Consider the following 22,250-nt stretch of genomic DNA (forward strand, 5'->3'; position numbering starts at 1 on the left):
TAGATATTCATTTTATATGTAATACAAGAGTAAAATACAATCGATAGTTGCTATTTCTTTTAGTTAAATAACCTCTTTAAAATTTTTTAGTTAATTTAAGTAAACTAAACATTTTATAATTAAGCTCTTCTCTCGCATAATTTGTTTACAGAATTTTGAAAAGCTGTTCCTAAAATGGGTTTCATAAATTCTTCACCACTTACACTAAAATTTATCAACCACTTTTTAACCAATTACTTATTCATATTTTTTAAAGGGATTTTGAATTCAGTGACGTAATTTACTTGGCAATATAAAATGTTTTTTTTTTAATTCTCAGAGGCAAAATGGTTCAGCAGAACTTCAGTTGTATTTCACTTGAAATCAAGTGCTTTTTCATACTTATTTATAATTTTTAAAGGGGTTTCGAATTCAGTGACGTAATTTACTTGGTAATATGACACGATTTTTTTTTGATTCTCAGAAACGAAATGGTTCAGTAAACCTTCAACAGTATTTCATTCAAAATTACGCTCTTTCTGACACTTACTCATATTTTTAAATTCAGTCACGTAATTTACTTGTAAATATAATATGTGTTTATTTATTCCCAAAGACAAAACTGTTCAGTAAACCTTCTGCTGCATTTCATTTGAAAACTCGTGTTTTTGACAAAACGCAAACTTTTCAATATTTGTTGAAATGTCTGATTGACTTGCGTGTAATCTAAGTTCCTTCTGGGAATTTTTCGACATCTTTTTAACCACTTTTTAACTGCTCTGAATGATAAAATGAATCTATGGTAAGTACTCTCGCTAGTCAACAGATTTCCAGAGATTGATTCCCCTGTATTGGTTTTGCTACTTTTTTTCTGTGTTTAAATGTTTATATAAATAAATATTATAAATAATTATAGTATATATAGTACAGTATTAGTATAATAATTTATATAATTATAATTAAAACAATTGAAAATATTATTTGAAATTTTAGGAATATACTGATCGAAGTATATAAAATTTTTTCATCTGCTTAATTTTAATATTGAACAGAAAGGAACTACTTTGGGGGCGCTGTTAAATTTTCAAAATAATTTGTTATTTTTGAAACATTAAAAACCATCCAATAGAAAAAAAAATTGTCAATAGGTCTAAGCATTTAGCAATATTAAGATCACTTAACGGAGAAAAAAATTTACCATTCTGTATGCTATTGATATTTCTGACAAAACAGTCTGGCTAATAAAAACAGATTATACGTTACTTATGGTAATTATATACCATTCATTGGGTTATTTTTTCGCATATGTGGTAATGGTTTACCGAAAATTCTGGTTTTCAAAAATTATATTTCTTATTACCAGACATTTAGTAAAAAATGCGAAGCAGAAAAGTAAATTTAATTGAGTAAATGGTTTTCATGACGTGCTCTTGGGTACTTTAATAAAATTACGAAATTTTACCACGTTTGCCAAACTTTATCATATACACTCATGGACAAAAAAATTAGCTCACCAAGAAGGAGTAGTCAAAATGAAACGAAATTTTACATACGTAATGACTACTTTGATATAAGTAAATGATTAGAAAATCAAAGAAAAACGATAATCTTTGATTGTGAGTGTATTATAAAACCATATTTTATTGTCAATTTTACCAAAATCATTACGAAGCGCTTTGGTAAAAATTACCGAGTTTCTTGGTGTCTCTATTGATCCAGAAAGACGGACATACTAGTAGATTAGTAGTAGATAGAGTCATACTAGTATAGAGGTGAGAAAACGTCAGCCTTCGTTAGTTTCATGCTCAGCCTCTTAAATTAATTGCTATTTAATTTTATAGATTACAACTATTTGAAAATTAATAAAATTAAGTAACGTGCCATTGGCTATATCATGAATTAGAATACTGCAGTATTATTGCTATTCTGCGTCACTTTTCAGTTTGTCAACGTCCAACAATAGAGATTCTTTTGTTTTGTTCTTATTTTTTGGCCATGGCTCACCCTTACTTAAAATACACTAACCCTGTTGCTATAGCAACAGCCATCCGCCCGGCACCGTGACGGTGACTGCTTTGAAAGACAGGCAGTACGTACTTTGCTCCCTCTGCCTTGCACCTTACAATATTCCTCTCTATTAGCAGAAATTACGATTTGTAGTTATTTGTGCATGCTTGTAGCTGTCTCGTCACGTACCATATCGGCCATTGTAAAAATTTGATTATAATATTTTGCTAATTCATTCTAATTCTGATATTTTACTAATACACGGGTTATGTTTTATTTCTTGTAAGTATACGCTTTCTTGAGTGTACTATTTGGTATTCGTTTTTACTCCATCTTGTCAAATTGTGAGAGAAGAAAATTAAGTGAAGAAAATAGAACATTTAATGTAGAGTGGGAGTTAAATTGTTTCTTTACTTCTGTGAAAGATAAAATGGTGTGTACTTTACGGTTTCGACCACTTTGAAAAAAAAATGCGAATGCTAATAAACACTATTTGACTCATAAAGAACATAAATATTTCAAATTGGAAGGTAAATCTTGTCAAGAAGTATTTATTGAAAAATACTTTCCCTTTATTTTTATTTGAAACAATATTTAAATTCATGCATATTTTTTATTAAAAAGCATATTAAATATTAATGAACGGTCAAAGAAGTAATGAACAGAAACTGCAATACAATAGCGTAACAGAAATCTTCTGAATGTTAGGTTTCCCTTTGACTTAGTCTAAATGCTGCAGAAGAGGCTTGCAATTCTGAACTGAAGCTGTCACCCAATCTTCACAGTAACGCTCATTGGAATTACTTACGTTCTGGAAAGCTTCTGTCGTGTCACACAAAAGAAAGCATAAATGTCTTTATAAGTATCAACTGGATATCATCTTACCGGACTGTCTATATTAGACCCAAGTAGAAGAAGTTTCTGCATGGTATGTCTGGCTATCTAGGAGGCTAAAGTACCATACCTTTACGTCCCTCCCACCTGATACTAGAAATGTATATATCTTTTTCAAGTTTGTGGCACTTTGTTCACATACTTGCATACTCGCTACCCACTAACCATATAATGAAACACTGACTAATCATATAGTGCACTGCGTTATTTGCATGTATTTTTCCTCTCCAGCGTTGATTAGACTAAGAAAATTTTAGTAACTTTCAGATTTGGAAAACACACTAAGGACAGAAAGTATGGTGAAGTACTACCAGAATAAGACAGAGTTTACCAGGCTTCTGGCTCTATAGGAACACCAAAAAGGTTGGTGATTTTTACCGAAGCGCATTGGTGAAGATTTTCGTATAATTAACAATAAAATATGGTTTTATAATATGCGATAAAAGTTGGTAAATGGGATAAAATTTGGATATTTTATCGTGAAACCTTAGAGTGAGGCACAACTTTTATGTTTTGTAATTTCTACTAAATTTGTAATAATAAGAGCTATAACTTTGAAACCCAGAATTCCTGATAAACCGTTACCATATAAATGGAACAAATACCAAATGAAAGATTTAAACACCGTATATTTAGGTTTTATTAACTAAAATAATGCTTCTTTTTTTATCAGAAAAGCCATAACCATATTGTGAGGTAATTTTACCAGATTTATTTTTCTTTTTACATAATCAAATAAATTGAACCAAAGATTTCCTTCTAGAGCTTTGAGATAGACTAGAATGTTATAAAATCTTGTCTCCTATCCTTATTTATTTCAAAAACTATTTTGATGTTTGTTACCGTTTTAGAAAGCTTTGTTTTGGGCGAAATATTTGAAACTCTCATACTATAAGTTTCTTTTAAAAAGTGATATTTCACTTCTTCTAAAATTCATTTGAAAGAGTAAATAACAATGTAAAAATAGTTTATAAAATACTGAATCATTTATTTATTTTTTTACCTCCCAAGGTTGTTCATGAAATAGACAAAATTCTTTTCATTTCGATCTATTTATTTTTTTCTTTTAGTAAATGGAAGCGAAACTTTTTGCGTCATAGTTTAAAGAATACAATATAATAAATCTTTCATTGAAAGGAATCTGACCAAATATGCATGGTTCTTTCATCTCTATTCCATTCGTCAGTACTACAAAGGATTATATCAATTGTGATTTGGCGAGAAAGAAAGGATCAGAGACCATATTTTTTTATGTTTGAAGGAACAAGATTCACGAAAGTAGGAGTGCTTGAGTTTCATGGTAACATATTTATGACAAGCGGTAATTAATTTTAGAAAAAAAATAGTATAGCCCTAGAAAAAAAATAAAATGAGCACAAAAAATTTCGTTCCGAGAAGTAGCGCTATTTTTTTTCTTTGAAATAAATTCCCTGGGATAAATGACTCGTAACATCCCTTGCTCTCTTTCTCCGCTAAAGTATTATGAACTTGTAGTGCTCAATTATTTTTGTTAAGTTTTCGTTACATAAATCGTAATATGCTTTAAAATCTTTTTTTCCATGCTTGCTTTTAAAATATTTAAATTGAACTTTTATGCATTTTAGCAAACTTATTTATTTATTATTTAGGAAAGTAAAAAATGAATTTAAAAACTCTTCAAAAGGGGAAATGTTGTTTATAGTTTATATACACTTCAAAGAAAAAAATATTTTTTTAATCATAATCTGTAAATAGATAATGATTTCACTAATTCTGAATTAAAATTGCTTATGAATGCATATTTTAATACTCTCAATTAAAACCCTATCCAATCATTGATATTGACGGTATAAACGTTCAACTTTGCATATGGTAGCAAAAGAGTACGTTCAAAATTACCAGAGACTGGTAAACTTTACCGTATTTCTCGCTCTTCGGAAACACTAAAATGTTCGGTAATTTTTACGGCAGTACTCTGATATTGATTCTGGTAAAATTAACGTTAAAATGTGGCTTTATGATATGTAATAAAATTTGGTAAATTGGATAAAATTTGGTAATTTTATCATGATACCTCAGAGCACTGCTTAAAAACCATTTATTCGGATCAATTTACTTTTAATTTTCTTATTAAATATGTGATAGCAAAAATTATAATTTTGAAAATCCCATTTCCGGTTAACCGTTACCATATGAACGGAAAAATTACCAAATGAATAATTTAAATAACTTATATTTCGAAGTTTACGACCAGAATTCTGTTCTTTTTAATCAGAAATGTTCTTACCATAGAGTGTGATAATTTTACCGGAAATTTTTTTCCCCCGTGTGTCTTTGTAATTTCGAAAGCTACTAAAAACCACAAGAATACAAGTATCACGACAAATTCGCCTTCTCGGAGGATTCTAAAGTCTTATCACTTTTAGCTTACTTTAAAGAGAAAGGTTGTGAAAAACTTCTACGGCTACCCCGTATTTACAAGACATAAAACTTAGGAAAGAGTGAAAATAGTTCTAATGTTATCGCGCCTAGAAAATAACATCTTCAGTTTGACCAAAAATAGAATTCCTATTTAGTATTTATCTCTAAGCTTATGTGTTTAAAAGATTTTGCTAAACTTGAACTTTTAAGGTAGTTACAAGACGTAAAACTTTAGAAATAATGAAATTAGTTTCAATGTTATCGCGCATAGAGAACACCATTTTGAGTTTGCCCAAAAATGTTTAATCATATTGTCTCTAAACACACCCAAACCATTTCATACTTACTTTTTACATTGTAGCACATGCAAGTTATAAGCTTTAAAAGGTTATTTTTTATGCATTTATGAAGTTTCGAAACTCTAAACTATAGTTAACAAAAAATTCTTCACTTCATACCATACATTATAGAGAATGCAATGATATAAATAGGGTTAAGTTATTAAGTATCGTTTTTAGGAAAATACGATAGAAATTTAGGTTAGGAAGATCTGGAAGATTTATATAAGTTGTGTTAATCAGGTGCAACTTTTTACTGGTCTTTAAAAAATATATTTTTAGAGAATGTAAGAAAAAATCTATTTTCAATTAACTTACTTTATATATATATATACTAGGGGGCTAAGCCCCCTGTTCGCTGCCGCTCACCAACAACGATGATTGCTTTGCAATAGTTGTCGTTTCTCGGCAGAAAACAGTTTTTCTACTAAAGTTAAAATTAGTTACTTAACATGTATGTACTAAAAAGAATTCTGTTTGCTTAAGCTTGTGCCTCCTCTTTCCACGACCAAATATTATTATCTATTAGTATTATCGATTAGTATTATAAATAATTAGATCTATTGGTGTCAAACAAATTTGATGTGTTCACAACCGTAATTTAATATTTTCGCTCACCAAACAGGCGGATATATTAAATATTATTTTTGTTTGCATTTTATTGTGCATGAAGCTGATTATTAAGTTCTATATCATTTTACAGATCTCTTTAATTGTAATTTATAACGGTATATTAATATAATCTGCGCAAAAACTATAATTGTAAAATGGTAAATAATAATCTAAATAACTTTATCTTACCTTTATAAATAACTTTTTCTTAAAATGTAGCACAGTATTGCATTATAATAAAACAAAAGAAGAAAAAAAAACAATTTTCTTTGTTTTTAACTCTTTAATTAAAAACGTAATAATAACAGTACAGAAAAAAGAACTTCAAATTTGGGATACAGAGATATTTATAGAGATTTACGACTTTTATTAATTTTATGCTGATGACAATCAAAACAATGAGGAGAAACTGGATCCTATCACGTGGTTTTCCGGCCAATTCTTCTGTGATTGGCTATGTGTTATCCTTTCACTCTCTTCTTATATTATATAAAGATATACATAGGGGTTGGGCAAAATAATGTATAATTTAAACACTTCTATACTAACATATTTTTTGATCTTTCTAAAAATTTCTAAAAAAACTTATAGAATCCGTTTACAAATTTAAACGTGTTTAGGTTATGCGATTTCTCATACTTATTAAGGAAGTTTAAAGCTTTTAGAAGTTGGAGGAACCGACAGTAAATTTGTTGATATTTTGTATTTTAATTGCGTTTGCGGGTTTGCGTGGTTCGTATATTACGAGCTCATAAAGATAATGTCGATCTGATTTTAGATAAACAACAACAAAAGGAATAAATGGCGGATTAATTATTAATATGCGTTTATTAAGAACAGCGCATTGGTCTTTCTCTAGACGCAATGATATCCAACAAGGAAGTAACTTTTTTCTAATTAATGTAGGTGGCGCTACTATTACTACATTCATACCGGCTTCAACATACCGGGCCACCTTGAAACATAGTTTCAAAATTTACACATAAATTAACAAAAAACAAGATTAAACTATACACATCTAATAAAAAGATAATTATTAAAAACTATTGCAACATACATGAAATTAAATATATATATCATAAACAGATGTATAGATTCCTTGGTATAAAGCGGATAACTATAACACAAACAAAAATAAAAATAAAGTCTAAAATAAAGAAAGTTAATCAGTCAATAGGTAAAACTGACAGTTTGTGAATGTGTCTTTTATAAATTCCAGTCTCAGTTTTGACACTGACCACTCTTACCTTAGCGTCAGCACTAGGAAAAACTTATTGTATACGCCCTAATTTCCACTTCAAAGGTGGAATATTGTCCTCTTTAATGAGAACTAAATCGTTAATTTTCAAATTAGGCTGTATTCGCAACCATTTGGGGCGCTACTGTAAGCTGGAAATATACTCGTTAACCCATCTTTTCCAAAAATTCTGGAAAAGTTTTTGAGTCAACTGCCAACGTTTTAATGGGGGTATGTTTTCGTTTAGAAGGTTCTCTTCTGGTATAAAAGAAAGAGCGGTTCCCACAAGGAAATGTCCTGGGGTAAGTGCTGAAAGTTCAGCGGGATCGTCCGACACAGGACACAAAGGACGAAAGTTCAGGCAGGATTCAATTTGTGCAATAAGAGTTAAAAACTCTTCAAGGGTCAATTTATGATCACCTATTGTTCTTTTCAAATGCGATTTTGCGGATTTAACAGCAGCTTCCCAAATTCCTCCAAAGCGAGGAGCTGAAGGTGGGTTAAAGTGCCATTTAATTTGCTCATCTGCAAAATACTGATGGATGGATTCTTCTTTTTGAAGAGATTTAACTACTCGATTAATTTCCTTATTTGCAGCAACAAAATTTGAACCACAGTCTGAAAATAATTCATTTGGTTTTCCTCTTCGCGCAACAAATCTTTTTAGAGCTGCAATAAATGATTCAGCGGTTAAATTTCCAACAACTTCGATGTGCACCGCCTTTGTCGCGAAACACACAAATATACAAATGTACATTTTAACTGATCTAACTCCACGTCCAGATCGCGGTTTCACAAAAAATGGACCTGCATAATCCAGACCAGTCTTGGAAAATACTCTAGAAGGAGTTACTCTTGAAGGTGGTAACTGAGCCATTATTTGTGTCGCTGTTTTTTCTTTTAATCGAAAGCATTTTATGCATTTCCAGATTTGTTTTTTTATAACTGATCTAGCATTTACTATCCAAAATTCTTTGCGAATAACTGATAATAGTAAAAATGTTCCACCATGCAAGAAGGATTCATGATAGTGAATTATAATTAGATCATCACTTAACTAAGTGATGATTTTTCGGTAGGAGAATAGGATGTTTTCTTTCATTCGATAATTGTGTATTTTCTAACCTACCGCCAACACGGATAAGGCCCTCTTCATCCAAAAACGGATTCAAGGAGAGGATCTTACTACTCGAAGAAACTGGTTTGTTATTTTTTAGCTGGTGATATTCGTTTGTAAATTCTTGTTTATGGACTATTTTAACCAAAACGTTTCAAGCTAGTTTTATCTCACTACTAGTTAAATAACCATTTATGTGATTGTTCGGAGATTTACAGTTCATTATGAAGCGGAGACACCAAGCTATAAATCTTTTTAACTTAACGTATGATGACACATTGTAAATGATCGGAAAGTCAATAGGAGTTGCTTCAATCAAACACGATGTCTTTTTGCGTTCTTCTTTTGGAGTGTCTGTTGAGAGAGGGATTTCCTCCAAATGCGATATTTCGCCACTTTTCATCCAAGACGGACCCGACCACCACAAATCAAAATTAACTAGCTCATTTGGTGGAAGACCTCTACTAGCGCAATCAGCAGGGTTTTGACCAGAACTGATATGATTCCAATGTTGAACTGGAAGAATAGACTGAATTTCGGAAACTCGATTGGCAATAAAAATTTGCCAACGTGATGGCTCAGATTTCAACCATGAAAGAACTATAGTTGAGTCCGTAAAATCGCGTATTGCGTCAATTTGAATAGTCAAGGACTTGAGGACCGTTTGTAAAAGGTTCACTAATGAAACGGCTGAACAAAGTTCAAGGCACGGTATTGATATCGTTTTCAATGGTGCGACGCGTGTTTTGGATGTAAGTACATTAACCTGTGTAGTGGTTATGGTAGTTGATTTCAAGTATATAACTGCAGCGTACGCCTTTTCCGACGCATCACAGAAACAATAAAACTATTCCTGATGGGGAGTACAGAAGAACTTTTCTAGGTACAGTTAACGTAACTTGGGAAATATCTTCTCGATATTTGATCCACTGCTATTTAATATCCTGGGGCACTGGATCATCCCAAGCCAACTGATGCTTCCATAATTCCTGAATTAGAATTTTTGCCGTTATGATAATAGGGGATAACCATCCCAGTAGATCAAAGATTTTTGACACACAGGACAGGATGGACCTTTTTGTAGGATTTTCATCCTTAAAATCATCACAAAAGGAAATGTTGTAGGTAAAATCATCATGTTTTGGGTCCCATCTCAGCCCTAGCACCTTAATAAATTTAGAGTCAGCAGTACTACATGATGCATTGTCAATACTTTTAGGTTGACTTAAAAATTCCAAAACAGAAGGACTATTGGTACACCATTTGTGAAGCTCGAATTTTCCTTTTCTCAACAGCTCACTAAGTTCACTTATTAATGCAACGGCTTCGTCAGCACTTTCTGCTCCAAACAAGCCTTCATCTATATAAAAATTATGTAAGACTAAATTAGCTGCTTTAGGAAAATCTAATCCTTCATCGATGACTAATTGTTTAAAAACTCGCGTTGCCAAATAACTGGCCGGCGGGGTACCATATGTTACGGTACACAAGCGATATTCCCTAACTGGTTTCATGGGATCAGCTCTCCACAGAATTTTTTGAAAATTACGATCTATGAATCTCTATTTGCCGATACATTTTTTGCAAATCACATGTTATCGCGATATTGTAACGTCTAAACCTTAGAAGAATTGCGAAAAGATCGTCTTGTACTTTAGGACCATTCATTAGCGTTTCATTCAGTGATAACCCGGATGCAGTTTTTGCTCTGGCATTAAAAACAACCCTCAATTTTGTGGTTGGACTAGAATCATTAATTACGTGATGATGCGGGATGAAATAGTGCTCATTTTTGTTATCTAAATTTAGATTATTAGCTTCCTCCATATGCCCAAGAGAAAGGATTCCGCCATAAATTTTTTGTATTGAAAATAAATATCTGGAGTTTTTAAAAGTCTTCTTTCTAGACTAAAAAGCAATTTGAACGCGGAGGCTTTTGAATTTCCCAAAATTCCCTTATTGGGTTTAAACGGGAGTCTGACGGAATACCTGCCTTCTTTATTGCGTGTGACATTTTCCACAAAATGTGTTTCACAAAGGTTTTCTTCCTTTGTAAGCGGTTGTGTTGAAGGAATTTGTTCCAATTCCCAGAATGTTCTGACTAAGTCATCGCTACTTATATTAAAATTATTAACTGAAATTTCTTTGGTTTTAGAGCATTCAAAAGTAGTAGCTCCGGAAATTATCCAACCTAGTTTAGAGCATACTGCGAAAGGGAGATTTTTATCGCGTTTTATTACTTTTCCGTTAATTAATGTAAAGAATACATTCACACCGCATAGAATATCAATATCTCCTGATTTCCAAAAATATGGGTCAGCTAGTACGAGATCTTGATATTTTCTAGACAAATCAATTGGAATGGAAGAATTTGGTGTTTTCCCCCCAAATTTTATCAATAACATATGCGGATGTTGAGAATCTTAAATTATCATTAAAATGAGGCGAAAATAATAAATCTACTTGCCCATTACTCGAAGTATTACAACTTCCTAAACAAGAAATAGATATTTGAGCGGGATTTATTTTTAATTTTAACTTGCTGACACATTCGCGAGTAATTAAGTCTTTCTCAGATCCCGAGTCTAAGAGGATTCGACAGTTAATGGATTCGTTTTGAGAATTTATAACCTTAACTATAGCTGTGCATAAAAGAACTGAAGAATTCCTTTGATTTATGCTATCGCCCAATTGCTCACTTTTCGAATAATTCGCACATACTGTAGACGAAACTTCATTAATAGGCGCGGCTGATGGCGTCGTTGATTTCTGTTCTTCTGCTCTGGGTATAAATTCAGGGGCACTTAAAAAGAGAAAAAAGGGTTTCGGTTTCTCATCTCTATGCAAAGAGCTGTGATGTCTGAGATTACACTTAAAACAGGTGTTAGAAGATTAACATTTTTTTATAGTGTGAATTCCTGATAAACAGTTATAACAAAGATTATTATTTTCAACGAAATCAATCTTTCGCTGAACTGGTAAATTGCAAAATTTCGAACACTTTGAAATATAATGATTATCTTTACAATATACACATATAGAAAGCGAAACAAAAGAATTAACTTTAGCATTAATAGGTTTTTGAAATTTACTGGACGAACTTTTGCTGTTTTGAAGAGTTCTAGCATAGCTTTTTAAAAATTCTATTAAATCTTTGAGTTTGGGTATTTCAGTATTATTTAATTGGCGCTCCCACCACAATTTAGTGNTCGCTCTTCGGAAACACTAAAATGTTCGGTAATTTTTACGGCAGTACTCTGATATTGATTCTGGTAAAATTAACGTTAAAATGTGGCTTTATAATATGTAATAAAATTTGGTAAATTGGATAAAATTTGGTAATTTTATCATGATACCTCAGAGCACTGCTTAAAAACCATTTATTCGGATCAATTTACTTTTAATTTTCTTATTAAATATGTGATAGCAAAAATTATAATTTTGAAAATCCCATTTCCGGTTAACCGTTACCATATGAACGGAAAAATTACCAAATGAATAATTTAAATAACTTATATTTCGAAGTTTACGACCAGAATTCTGTTCTTTTTAATCAGAAATGTTCTTACCATAGAGTGTGATAATTTTACCGGAAATTTTTTTCCCCCGTGTGTCTTTGTAATTTCGAAAGCTACTAAAAACCACAAGAATACAAGTATCACGACAAATTCGCCTTCTCGGAGGATTCTAAAGTCTTATCACTTTTAGCTTACTTTAAAGAGAAAGGTTGTGAAAAACTTCTACGGCTACCCCGTATTTACAAGACATAAAACTTAGGAAAGAGTGAAAATAGTTCTAATGTTATCGCGCCTAGAAAATAACATCTTCAGTTTGACCAAAAATAGAATTCCTATTTAGTATTTATCTCTAAGCTTATGTGTTTAAAATATTTTGCTAAACTTGAACTTTTAAGGTAGTTACAAGACGTAAAACTTTAGAAATAATGAAATTAGTTTCAATGTTATCGCGCATAGAGAACACCATTTTGAGTTTGCCCAAAAATGTTTAATCATATTGTCTCTAAACACACCCAAACCATTTCATACTTACTTTTTACATTGTAGCACATGCAAGTTATAAGCTTTAAAAGGTTATTTTTTATGCATTTATGAAGTTTCGAAACTCTAAACTATAGTTAACAAAAAATTCTTCACTTCATACCATACATTATAGAGAATGCAATGATATAAATAGGGTTAAGTTATTAAGTATCGTTTTTAGGAAAATACGATAGAAATTTAGGTTAGGAAGATCTGGAAGATTTATATAAGTTGTGTTAATCAGGTGCAACTTTTTACTGGTCTTTAAAAAATATATTTTTAGAGAATGTAAGAAAAAATCTATTTTCAATTAACTTACTTTATATATATATATACTAGGGGGCTAAGCCCCCTGTTCGCTGCCGCTCACCAACAACGATGATTGCTTTGCAATAGTTGTCGTTTCTCGGCAGAAAACAGTTTTTCTACTAAAGTTAAAATTAGTCACTTAACATGTATGTACTAAAAAGAATTCTGTTTGCTTAATCTTGTGCCTCCTCTTTCCACGACCAAATATTATTATCTATTAGTATTATCGATTAGTATTATAAATAATTAGATCTATTGGTGTCAAACAAATTTGATGTGTTCACAACCGTAATTTAATATTTTCGCTCACCAAACAGGCGGATATATTAAATATTATTTTTGTTTGCATTTTATTGTGCATGAAGCTGATTATTAAGTTCTATATCATTTTACAGATCTCTTTAATTGTAATTTATAACGGTATATTAATATAATCTGCGCAAAAACTATAATTGTAAAATGGTAAATAATAATCTAAATAACTTTATCTTACCTTTATAAATAACTTTTTCTTAAAATGTAGCACAGTATTGCATTATAATAAAACAAAAGAAGAAAAAAAAAACAATTTTCTTTGTTTTTAACTCTTTAATTAAAAACGTAATAATAACAGTACAGAAAAAAGAACTTCAAATTTGGGATACAGAGATATTTATAGAGATTTACGACTTTTATTAATTTTATGCTGATGACAATCAAAACAATGAGGAGAAACTGGATCCTATCACGTGGTTTTCCGGCCAATTCTTCTGTGATTGGCTATGTGTTATCCTTTCACTCTCTTCTTATATTATATAAAGATATACATAGGGGTTGGGCAAAATAATGTATAATTTAAACACTTCTATACTAACATATTTTTTGATCTTTCTAAAAATTTCTAAAAAAACTTATAGAATCCGTTTACAAATTTAAACGTGTTTAGGTTATGCGATTTCTCATACTTATTAAGGAAGTTTAAAGCTTTTAGAAGTTGGAGGAACCGACAGTAAATTTGTTGATATTTTGTATTTTAATTGCGTTTGCGGGTTTGCGTGGTTCGTATATTACGAGCTCATAAAGATAATGTCGATCTGATTTTAGATAAACAACAACAAAAGGAATAAATGGCGGATTAATTATTAATATGCGTTTATTAAGAACAGCGCATTGGTCTTTCTCTAGACGCAATGATATCCAACAAGGAAGTAACTTTTTTCTAATTAATGTAGGTGGCGCTACTATTACTACATTCATACCGGCTTCAACAAAATTAAAAACGGAAAAGAAAGTTTTGGAACATCCTATGCCAAAAATGTAGCAATACATTTGTGACTTGTAACAATTATTTTGCGTATTATATGCGATAATTATACAAACTTTCGTGTATGTAACTTATATATTTATGAAAAAATGGACGTTTTTATAAAAAACACTTATCCTTTTGTCTAACATTTTTTTGCTATAACTTCAATAAAAAAATTTTGTTTTCAGTTTAAAAAAAAATTTCTTCAATAAAAAATTTTTTTTTTTAATTAAAAGTATATTCAATAAAAAAAATTTTTTTTGGAGCAATTTAAAATTAAATGCGAAATTATTGCTTTAAAATTTGAAAAAAATTTGTTTAAAACTGGGCAAGATATAAGTAATTAAATTAGTTTCTTTACACTGCACATGCGTTGAAACATTTTAATTTTTTTTAATTCTGTAGCGAATCGTATATGACAACTAATAAAACGAAAAATTCCGATTTGAATATCTTAAAAATTTAAAAAGTCTTACGCAAATTTCTAAGTAGTGCTTTCGTGCTTTTTAAAAGAAAGTTTAAAATGATAGAGAGTTTTCTACAATGAAATTCATGATAAGGGGTTTTCCACCGGCATTCTAGGGAAGCATCTTGAATAAAAATACGTTTCGTATCCTCATACAATTATATTTATTTTATTTGTCAAATGCCAGTTAACTTCCTCCGTTTGGCCATTAAACTTCTTGCTTGCCAATAGCGTTGAAGTATACAAAATCTGTCAGTACTTTACACTCGTCCAAATGTTCTGCCGTCATTGGCCGTCCACTATCACATATAACACACAAAGGTGAATCAGCTAGTCCAATGCGAAATAAATGATTCTGTAGACAGTCATGCCCCGTTAATAGTCTAAAAGCTGCAACCGCAACTGATCGCTGGTGGTCAGGAATAAAAGCTGAGTTTGTTAAAAGAGCACTCCAAGGCTTGCCATCGCAAACCCGAGTGGCAAAATTTCTAAGTGTCTTTTGATATATGAGTGATGTCAGCAGTTTAATGCAATGGAGGTTTCCTTTAGTTTTGGGGTTTTGGAGAACCGCAGCTCCTCTTTTGGCAAGCATATCTACCATCTCATTTCCATAAATACCGCAGTGTGAGGGTACCCATTTAAAAGATATCTTGTGGGAAAGTTCTTTCATGATTTCCTGGCACAGCTTGACTAATATGTTCTTACACTCTTGATAAAAAGAGATGGCCTGCATTGCTGAAGTTGAATATGAAAGGATAACTGCTTTCTTGAAAGAGTTCTGTATCAATGATAGTTTTTGAAGTGCCACCTGGATGGCTTTCAGTTCTCCATCAAAATGCGTGGAGTAAGCCCCTACGGGTAAGTAGAAACTGAAAAGCTTGCTAAAAATTCCAACTCCAGCCCCCTGGTCCCTAACGGTCAGAGAACCATCCGTGTATATATGTATCCATTCCTCAGCAGGAAATCGCTGCTCAATTGTTTCCAACGCAATAGCTTTCATTTGCTCTGGACTCATTTCCTTCCTATCTACTTTTATATTCAGGTCCAGCCGCACATCAAGGAAGCTATAGTTCAAAGGGTTTGTCAAAAACAGTAGTGCCTGTTTCAGTGTTCTTATGTCATTGTGTTGTTCAAGGTGAGAGACACACTGCAGGAAACCATTTTACGTTTTCAGATTTCTTTGCCTATTATTATCATGATTCAACCAATAAGAATTACTTGGCAACCCAATAAGTCTCTGATGAAGGATAAAAGCATTTTTCTGAATTAGGTTGATTATTGGTTGGTTTGCCGAAACCAACTGCATTGCCAAAATGGGATTATACAATCATATTTCGGTGTATGAGCACATATTGTAAGGTATTATCATTTCTTATTTAGTTTTGTCTAAAGATACAGAACAATATTTGCAGAAAACCCCTTATCCTTTTGAGTTTCTTTTAAAAAGTACAAAAATTACTTGAAACTTTTTAAATTTTTAGGATATTCAAGTCAGATCTTTTTCATTGGCAGCTAAATACGATTCACTACAAAATTATGAAGAAAAAAATCTAGAATTTCTTGCTCATGCGCATTACAAAAGAACTACTTTAAACACTCCTATCTTGCGTAATTTTAAGCAAACTTTTTCCGAATTTAAAAAAAAAAATTTTAATTTTTAATTGTCCCAAAAATTTTGTTAATTTTACTGAATATTTTTAAAGTTATAGCAAGAAAACACGAGGCAAAAATATTAGTTTTTTTTTATAAAAATGTCCATATCTCTATGAATGTTTAAGCTAGGCTTTCGAAATCTTATGCAGTGATTGCAATGATTGATTTTTTCCGTGCAGTATAAAATAATTACTTTAATTACTTATATATTGAATATATTTTCAATTTTTAAAGCAAACATTTTGTAATAAATTTTAATCTTCTCTAAAAATTTTGTTTCATCTTAGTGAAAATGTTTAAAACTATAGCAAAAAAAGTTTGACCAAAAAAATAGTTTTTTTTATAAAAATGTCCATATCTCCATGAATATCTAATCTAGATTTACGGAACTTTGTGCAATCATTAAATATAATAACCAAAATAATTGTTACAAGGTACAAATTTATTGCTACATTTTTCGGCACAGGGTGTTCAAAAACACTATTTTCGGTTTGTAATTTGTTGTCGGTTCCTCAAGAATCTGAAAGCCTTAAACATAATAGATAAATGTGCGAAATCACTATATATANAATGAGCCGAAACAAATTCAGTAAAAGTGAGTATAATTTTTCACACATGTCCTAATTAGTTTAAATAGATATGAGCCTTATATATATACCAAGAAGCCATTACATTATGACCACCCTCCATCTATAACAATGGTCTCACCCAGGAATAATGTTTTCATGGGGCACATTAGGACCCATAATCCTCATAGAACAATCCCTGACGTCTGTAAGCTACTTGAACATAGTTGCAGACCAGGTTCACCCATTCATGACAACAGTTTTTCCTGCGGGGGATGGCGTTTACCAACAGAATAATGCACCATGTCATAAGGATCGAATCGTCGAGGAACATTCCAGTGACTTTCAAGTTATGTCTTGGCCCCCAAATTCACCTGACCTTAATCCAATAGAGCATTTGTGGTCCTACTTGGAAAGCCAAATTCGTGCTGCCACGCTACCCCCTCGCAATGTGAGGAAATTGCAGGTCCAGTTGGTGAGCGCTTGGTACCAGATACCTCAGACTACCTATCAGCAGCTTGTGGAATCACTGCCACGGCGGATACTAGCAGTTTTGAGGGCTAAAAGTGGACCTACATGTTATTAGCAGGGTAGTCATAATGTAATGGCTCTTCGGTGCATGTATGAAGCTTAACATGGCAAAGATGGGATAGTGATGATAAAAAAGACCGACACACTTACCAATTTATCCCAAAAGTCCGCAATCGAAAAATCTACTCTAACTTTTATATCAATCAATTTCTAACTAACCATGGAACCCAAGGTAGTTATCAGTCATAATTGTTCGGAAAAGATCCGAACTGCAAAGTTTGTAAAACTTATGAAGCTATCGAACACATACTTTACACATAAATTTTTCACGAGAAATTTCAACTTTGATACCATTAAAAGAAACTGGAATTAAAAGAAACTAATCAAAGGAATTGAAGATATTTTTAAAAGACTTTCTGAAAACAAAATGGAGGATCTGGCCTGAATCGATCCTTCAACAGTATTCCCTGGATGCCCCGAAATAGGGGCGGGACAGGGTAAAACCGAACTATGTATATATGAAGCTTTTTAACATAAGAGATAAATTTTGGTAAAATAAGAGATGAATTGATTAATTTTGAAATGAACTTAGTAGGTCGACGGCATAACACAGGGCTCATCGCAATGAGCCGAAACAAATTCAGTAAAAGTGAGTATAATTTTTCACACATGTCCTAATTAGTTTAAATAGATATGAGCCTATTTCAACAAGTCTTAAAGAACGAAAGGTTATTCTGAAAATACTGAAGACGTTCAAATCGAGACTGGCGAATTACAAAATGCTGGCAATATTTGCTAAGATCCTGATTTTTCAGTTTACTTACTACATTTATATGAAGATTTTAATTTAAGAGAAATATTTTGCTGATAAAAAAATTAAAAAAAAATATTTTAAACTTTATATTTTTCCAAATTTCTTCCCAGAGAGTAAACGATTAAACTCATGTTTTTTTAAAAAAAAATTAAAGTTCAAATCTATGAATTTCATATTTTAAGATAACTGTTCTACACTTAACTTGGAAAAATAAGTCAGTAATGCTTAAAAATATCGAAGAAACTTCTATTGATTTGCTCTTTATTTATTCTTAAGTCGTTCGTAGTCATAGAGTAAATCCGATTTTATTCTCCTCCCTTCCTTTTTTGGCACTTCCAACTTAAAGAAGCATAGTCCTGTTATTTTGCACAGATAAATTTCTCAGAGGTATTCTAAAAAAATGATTTTTGGAGCAACTTTTTATTTTTATTTTAATGGTTGTTGTTGAACATCTTTGCTTGCTTACAGTAAAAAAAGAAAGGATTTTTTGTTTGCATTTTAAATGTTATTTTTTCACTGAAGTGACGCCCAAGAAGACCTAAAAAGATCAAAAAGTGTTATATTTTTTTCACGCTAAAGTTTGCATATAACGTAAAACAATTTATGTAAATTAAATTGCTCAGTTTTGTTACTCAGTTTTTCTACTGCCTATTTTGTTTTATTTATAAATTTTTATTCAAATATTAAACTTCAACCTTTATAACAGCGCTGTTAAACAATTCAAAAATTAAAGATACGCATAAGTGTTTCAACTCTGCATTGTTTTTACTATGTACAAGGTAACCAATAAGTTCTAATGAAGTTTAAAGCAAAAATTTGCTAGGGGGAATTAAATTTATTATGATTTTGATATCGCCAAAAGAAACATATTTAAGGTCAATAAGGCAAATGGGTTGGAATGATTTCATCAATTAACTTTTTATAAGCTTTATGGTCTTTTATCAAAACTGGTGCAAGCAGAACGTTTAACAAGCATGGAATCTCTTCCCTTAGTTCCTGCATAATAATTCAAAATTGATTCTAATTTCTACGTTTTACATTATCAAGTTTTGATAGCACTTACCGCAAGCAAAATAATCGAAGAGAATAAGATTCAGAGAGCTCAGGGGCACTTCATCTTCTAGCAGAAAATCAGTCAAATTGCCTCTGCCCCATTACGTATAAAATTCGGAGTTTGAGGAAGATCATCATCTTGTGTCATTTGTCTCCGTGCATAGCTTTAAGATTGGGTAAAATAATTTTCCCCAACTTACTTTTTTATAGATTTCAGCACAAATTTCACGCCTTCATCGATGAAAACTGATGCTACTTTTCCGCGTTTTGAGACAGTTAACCAAAATATTATGGAAATTGCGTGTAACTATTTCTGATATTGTGGTGGGTCTTAAATTGACACTGATGGAAATTTATCATTTTTAAAGATAGTGGGGTTGTTCCAGAACAAATAAAATTTCGATTGGGGAAGAAAGACTCGTTTCAGTTCCGTCATGAGTGAATTCTACAGCTTTTTCACATTCTTTTTTTTTCTTATTGCAAATGCATTCTTGTTATTTGAAAAAAATACACAAAGAAGGAGTTTTAAACATTTCATAAGAATTCGTTAAATTTCTCCATATACTTGGTCCAGGAGTTATCTTGACATCTGGATTGGATTCTAGATTACAAAGCTACGGAGTTGAATATTGGTAGCCGTAAACTCAAAATCTGGTCTGCTGTTCAATGACGGTTATAAAATATAAAAATGAAAATGTCCAAATTGTATGCTTTCTATTCCAAGCTAAGCACTGGCAAAAGTGGATTGCCGTAGGCAGAACACAACTGACTAGTCAGCGAGCATATGAACCAATATTTTCTAGATGTCTATGCACGGTTTGCTTTGAAACTGTAGTACCTGTAGCAGCAGATAGCTGACATGACAGGAGAGGCTCCACCTGCTTCTTTTGGCGATTACTGCCAAATGCCTGTCTTCATTCGGTGTTGTAACTTGGGAGAGACCTGTACTGTAACTTCTACTAGTATTTATATCATCTTGGAATCGTTACCAAAGACTAGAGACAACACTTTGGGCAATTCCAATTTCTTTGGATACTTCCACTTGAGTTAAGTTTGCCAATAATTCCACCACGTTAGAAATCATCCAATTTCATCTTCTGTGTCATAACTATTCGGTTATGGCACTGGGCAGCTTTTAGAAGGCTTGTGAACAATTTTGCTTCTTTGCTAGTATGCCCCTCTCTTACTCTATCGTCATCGTGACGAACTATCTGGTGGCTTAGTTTAATTTGCATATTATTCTTGAAAATGTGTGTGATAGTTCTACAGCTGAAATGTTTACTTTAGACTTCGATTTCCGGGTAATTCTGAATTAATTTACGGAAAGGAATGTATATTGGAGCTGTCTTTTTCAAACTCCGAAAAGAATTTTTTTAAATTTAATTTATTAATTCTTCTTCATTTTTACATGAAAAAGTATAAAAAGAATTTATCTTTCAAATTATTTATCAAAAAAATTGTATAATTACCAATCAAAAGAAAAAGAAATAAGGTATATTCAAATAAATTTTGAAGGGTAGATTGAGAGAATCACAGTTAATGTAGATCATTTTTAGCCAAATAAATTTTGTACGAGTACATGAAAAAGTAAATGATTTTCTGAATAAGATTCTTCTTGTGAAAACAAATTGAAATAGATTCTATTTTGTATTAAGGCTATCATCAACTTAAAATCTATGTTTCAAATATACAATTTCTTTTTTCATTTATATTTAATTTGCATAGAAATTTATGAGAAAATTGTAGTATCAAAAAAGAATACAGGATTGGAAAGAGATAAATTGTTATCAGCTCTTAGGTATAAAATTGAGATAAGAGCGATTGAAAAAGTTAGTAAATAATTGTGATACTAAGAAAATAACAGAAAATTTCCACTTTTCATTTTAAATCTTATTGAAAATTAATGGTGTGTTATTATAGAGTCAACTAATAATTAACAATTCTAAATTTAATAAGTACAATGAAATAAGGAGAGAAAAAACTGATAAGAAAAAATTTAAATACGAACATTTTGTAAAAGGGAATGAATATTTTACTTAAAAAATGTAATGAATTACAATAACGTTAAAAATTAATTTTACTGACTTTTTTTTCTCAAAATTTTCAGGAAAGTAATGTTAAAAATATGTAAAACTGAAATCAATAAATAGTCTATAAGTAATGAGTACAACTTGACAAGAAGAAAAAAGAATGATAAGAGGCAACTTAGATATACTGAGAAAAAAGTGGTCAGAATTTAAAAAAATTTACCGTGTTTCTTGCTCAATGGGTATACCAATAAGCTTAATAATTTTTATTAAGTAAATATGTGATAAGAAGAAATATAATTTTGAAAACCAGAACTTACGTTAAACCGTTCCATATAAACGGAAAAATTACCAAATGAATGGTTTAAATACCGTATATTTAGATTATTTCAACGAGATTTATATTTCTTTTTACCAGAAATGCCATTACTATATAATACGGTAAATTCACCAAAAAATTTAAAAAAATTTCCAAAAATATGATTTAATCAAAAGTTAAAATTGTTTCTTCTCAAGATAATGAATGATTTAAATATAATGGATGATTTTAATATTGGTTATTTTATCCAGAATTATTGTTCTTTTCTTACCAAAAATGTCATTAAAATGTAGTACTGTAATTTTACTTGAATTTCTTTCTCCGTGTGCGAAAATAGGATAAGTACGCTTGGATAAGTTAATCATTATGCAAGAACAACAACAACAAAAAACTAAAATAAGGGAATTTCAATTTTAAACTTTGCTAGAAAATAACAGTAAGAAAATGTAAAATTGGTGTCATTTCATAATTTTTAATTATATATGTGTAATCATATGAATGTAATGAGGCAATTAAAGGATGATAAGAAACAATTTAGACACAAAAATGAGATAAGAAGATAAGTGTCCTTATAGCCTTGTTGCAAATACGATGATATATATA

At 31.1% G+C, this 22,250-nt stretch overlaps 4 protein-coding genes across 5 annotated transcripts in view; 1 reads left to right on the forward strand and 3 right to left on the reverse strand.

Moving 5' to 3' along the window:
• The window catches only part of LOC107455242 (neuropeptide CCHamide-1 receptor-like), a 323,522-nt gene that overhangs the window by 60,157 nt on the left and 241,115 nt on the right, over positions 1–22,250 (forward strand). The window lies entirely within an intron of this gene.
• Positions 7,610–8,344, reverse strand: LOC122271867 (uncharacterized). The gene has a single exon (XM_043054525.1). The coding sequence runs from the start codon at positions 8,342–8,344 to the stop codon at positions 7,610–7,612; it is 735 nt and encodes a 244-aa protein (XP_042910459.1).
• Positions 9,517–10,098, reverse strand: LOC139427009 (uncharacterized). The gene has a single exon (XM_071187292.1). The coding sequence runs from the start codon at positions 10,096–10,098 to the stop codon at positions 9,517–9,519; it is 582 nt and encodes a 193-aa protein (XP_071043393.1).
• Positions 14,893–15,699, reverse strand: LOC107455237 (uncharacterized). Its single transcript, XM_016072740.2, has one exon. It carries the CDS (start codon positions 15,697–15,699, stop codon positions 14,893–14,895), a length of 807 nt encoding a protein of 268 aa, XP_015928226.2.

Source organism: Parasteatoda tepidariorum, chromosome X1, assembly GCF_043381705.1.
Source record: "Parasteatoda tepidariorum isolate YZ-2023 chromosome X1, CAS_Ptep_4.0, whole genome shotgun sequence".
Taxonomy (NCBI): Eukaryota; Metazoa; Arthropoda; class Arachnida; order Araneae; family Theridiidae; genus Parasteatoda; species Parasteatoda tepidariorum.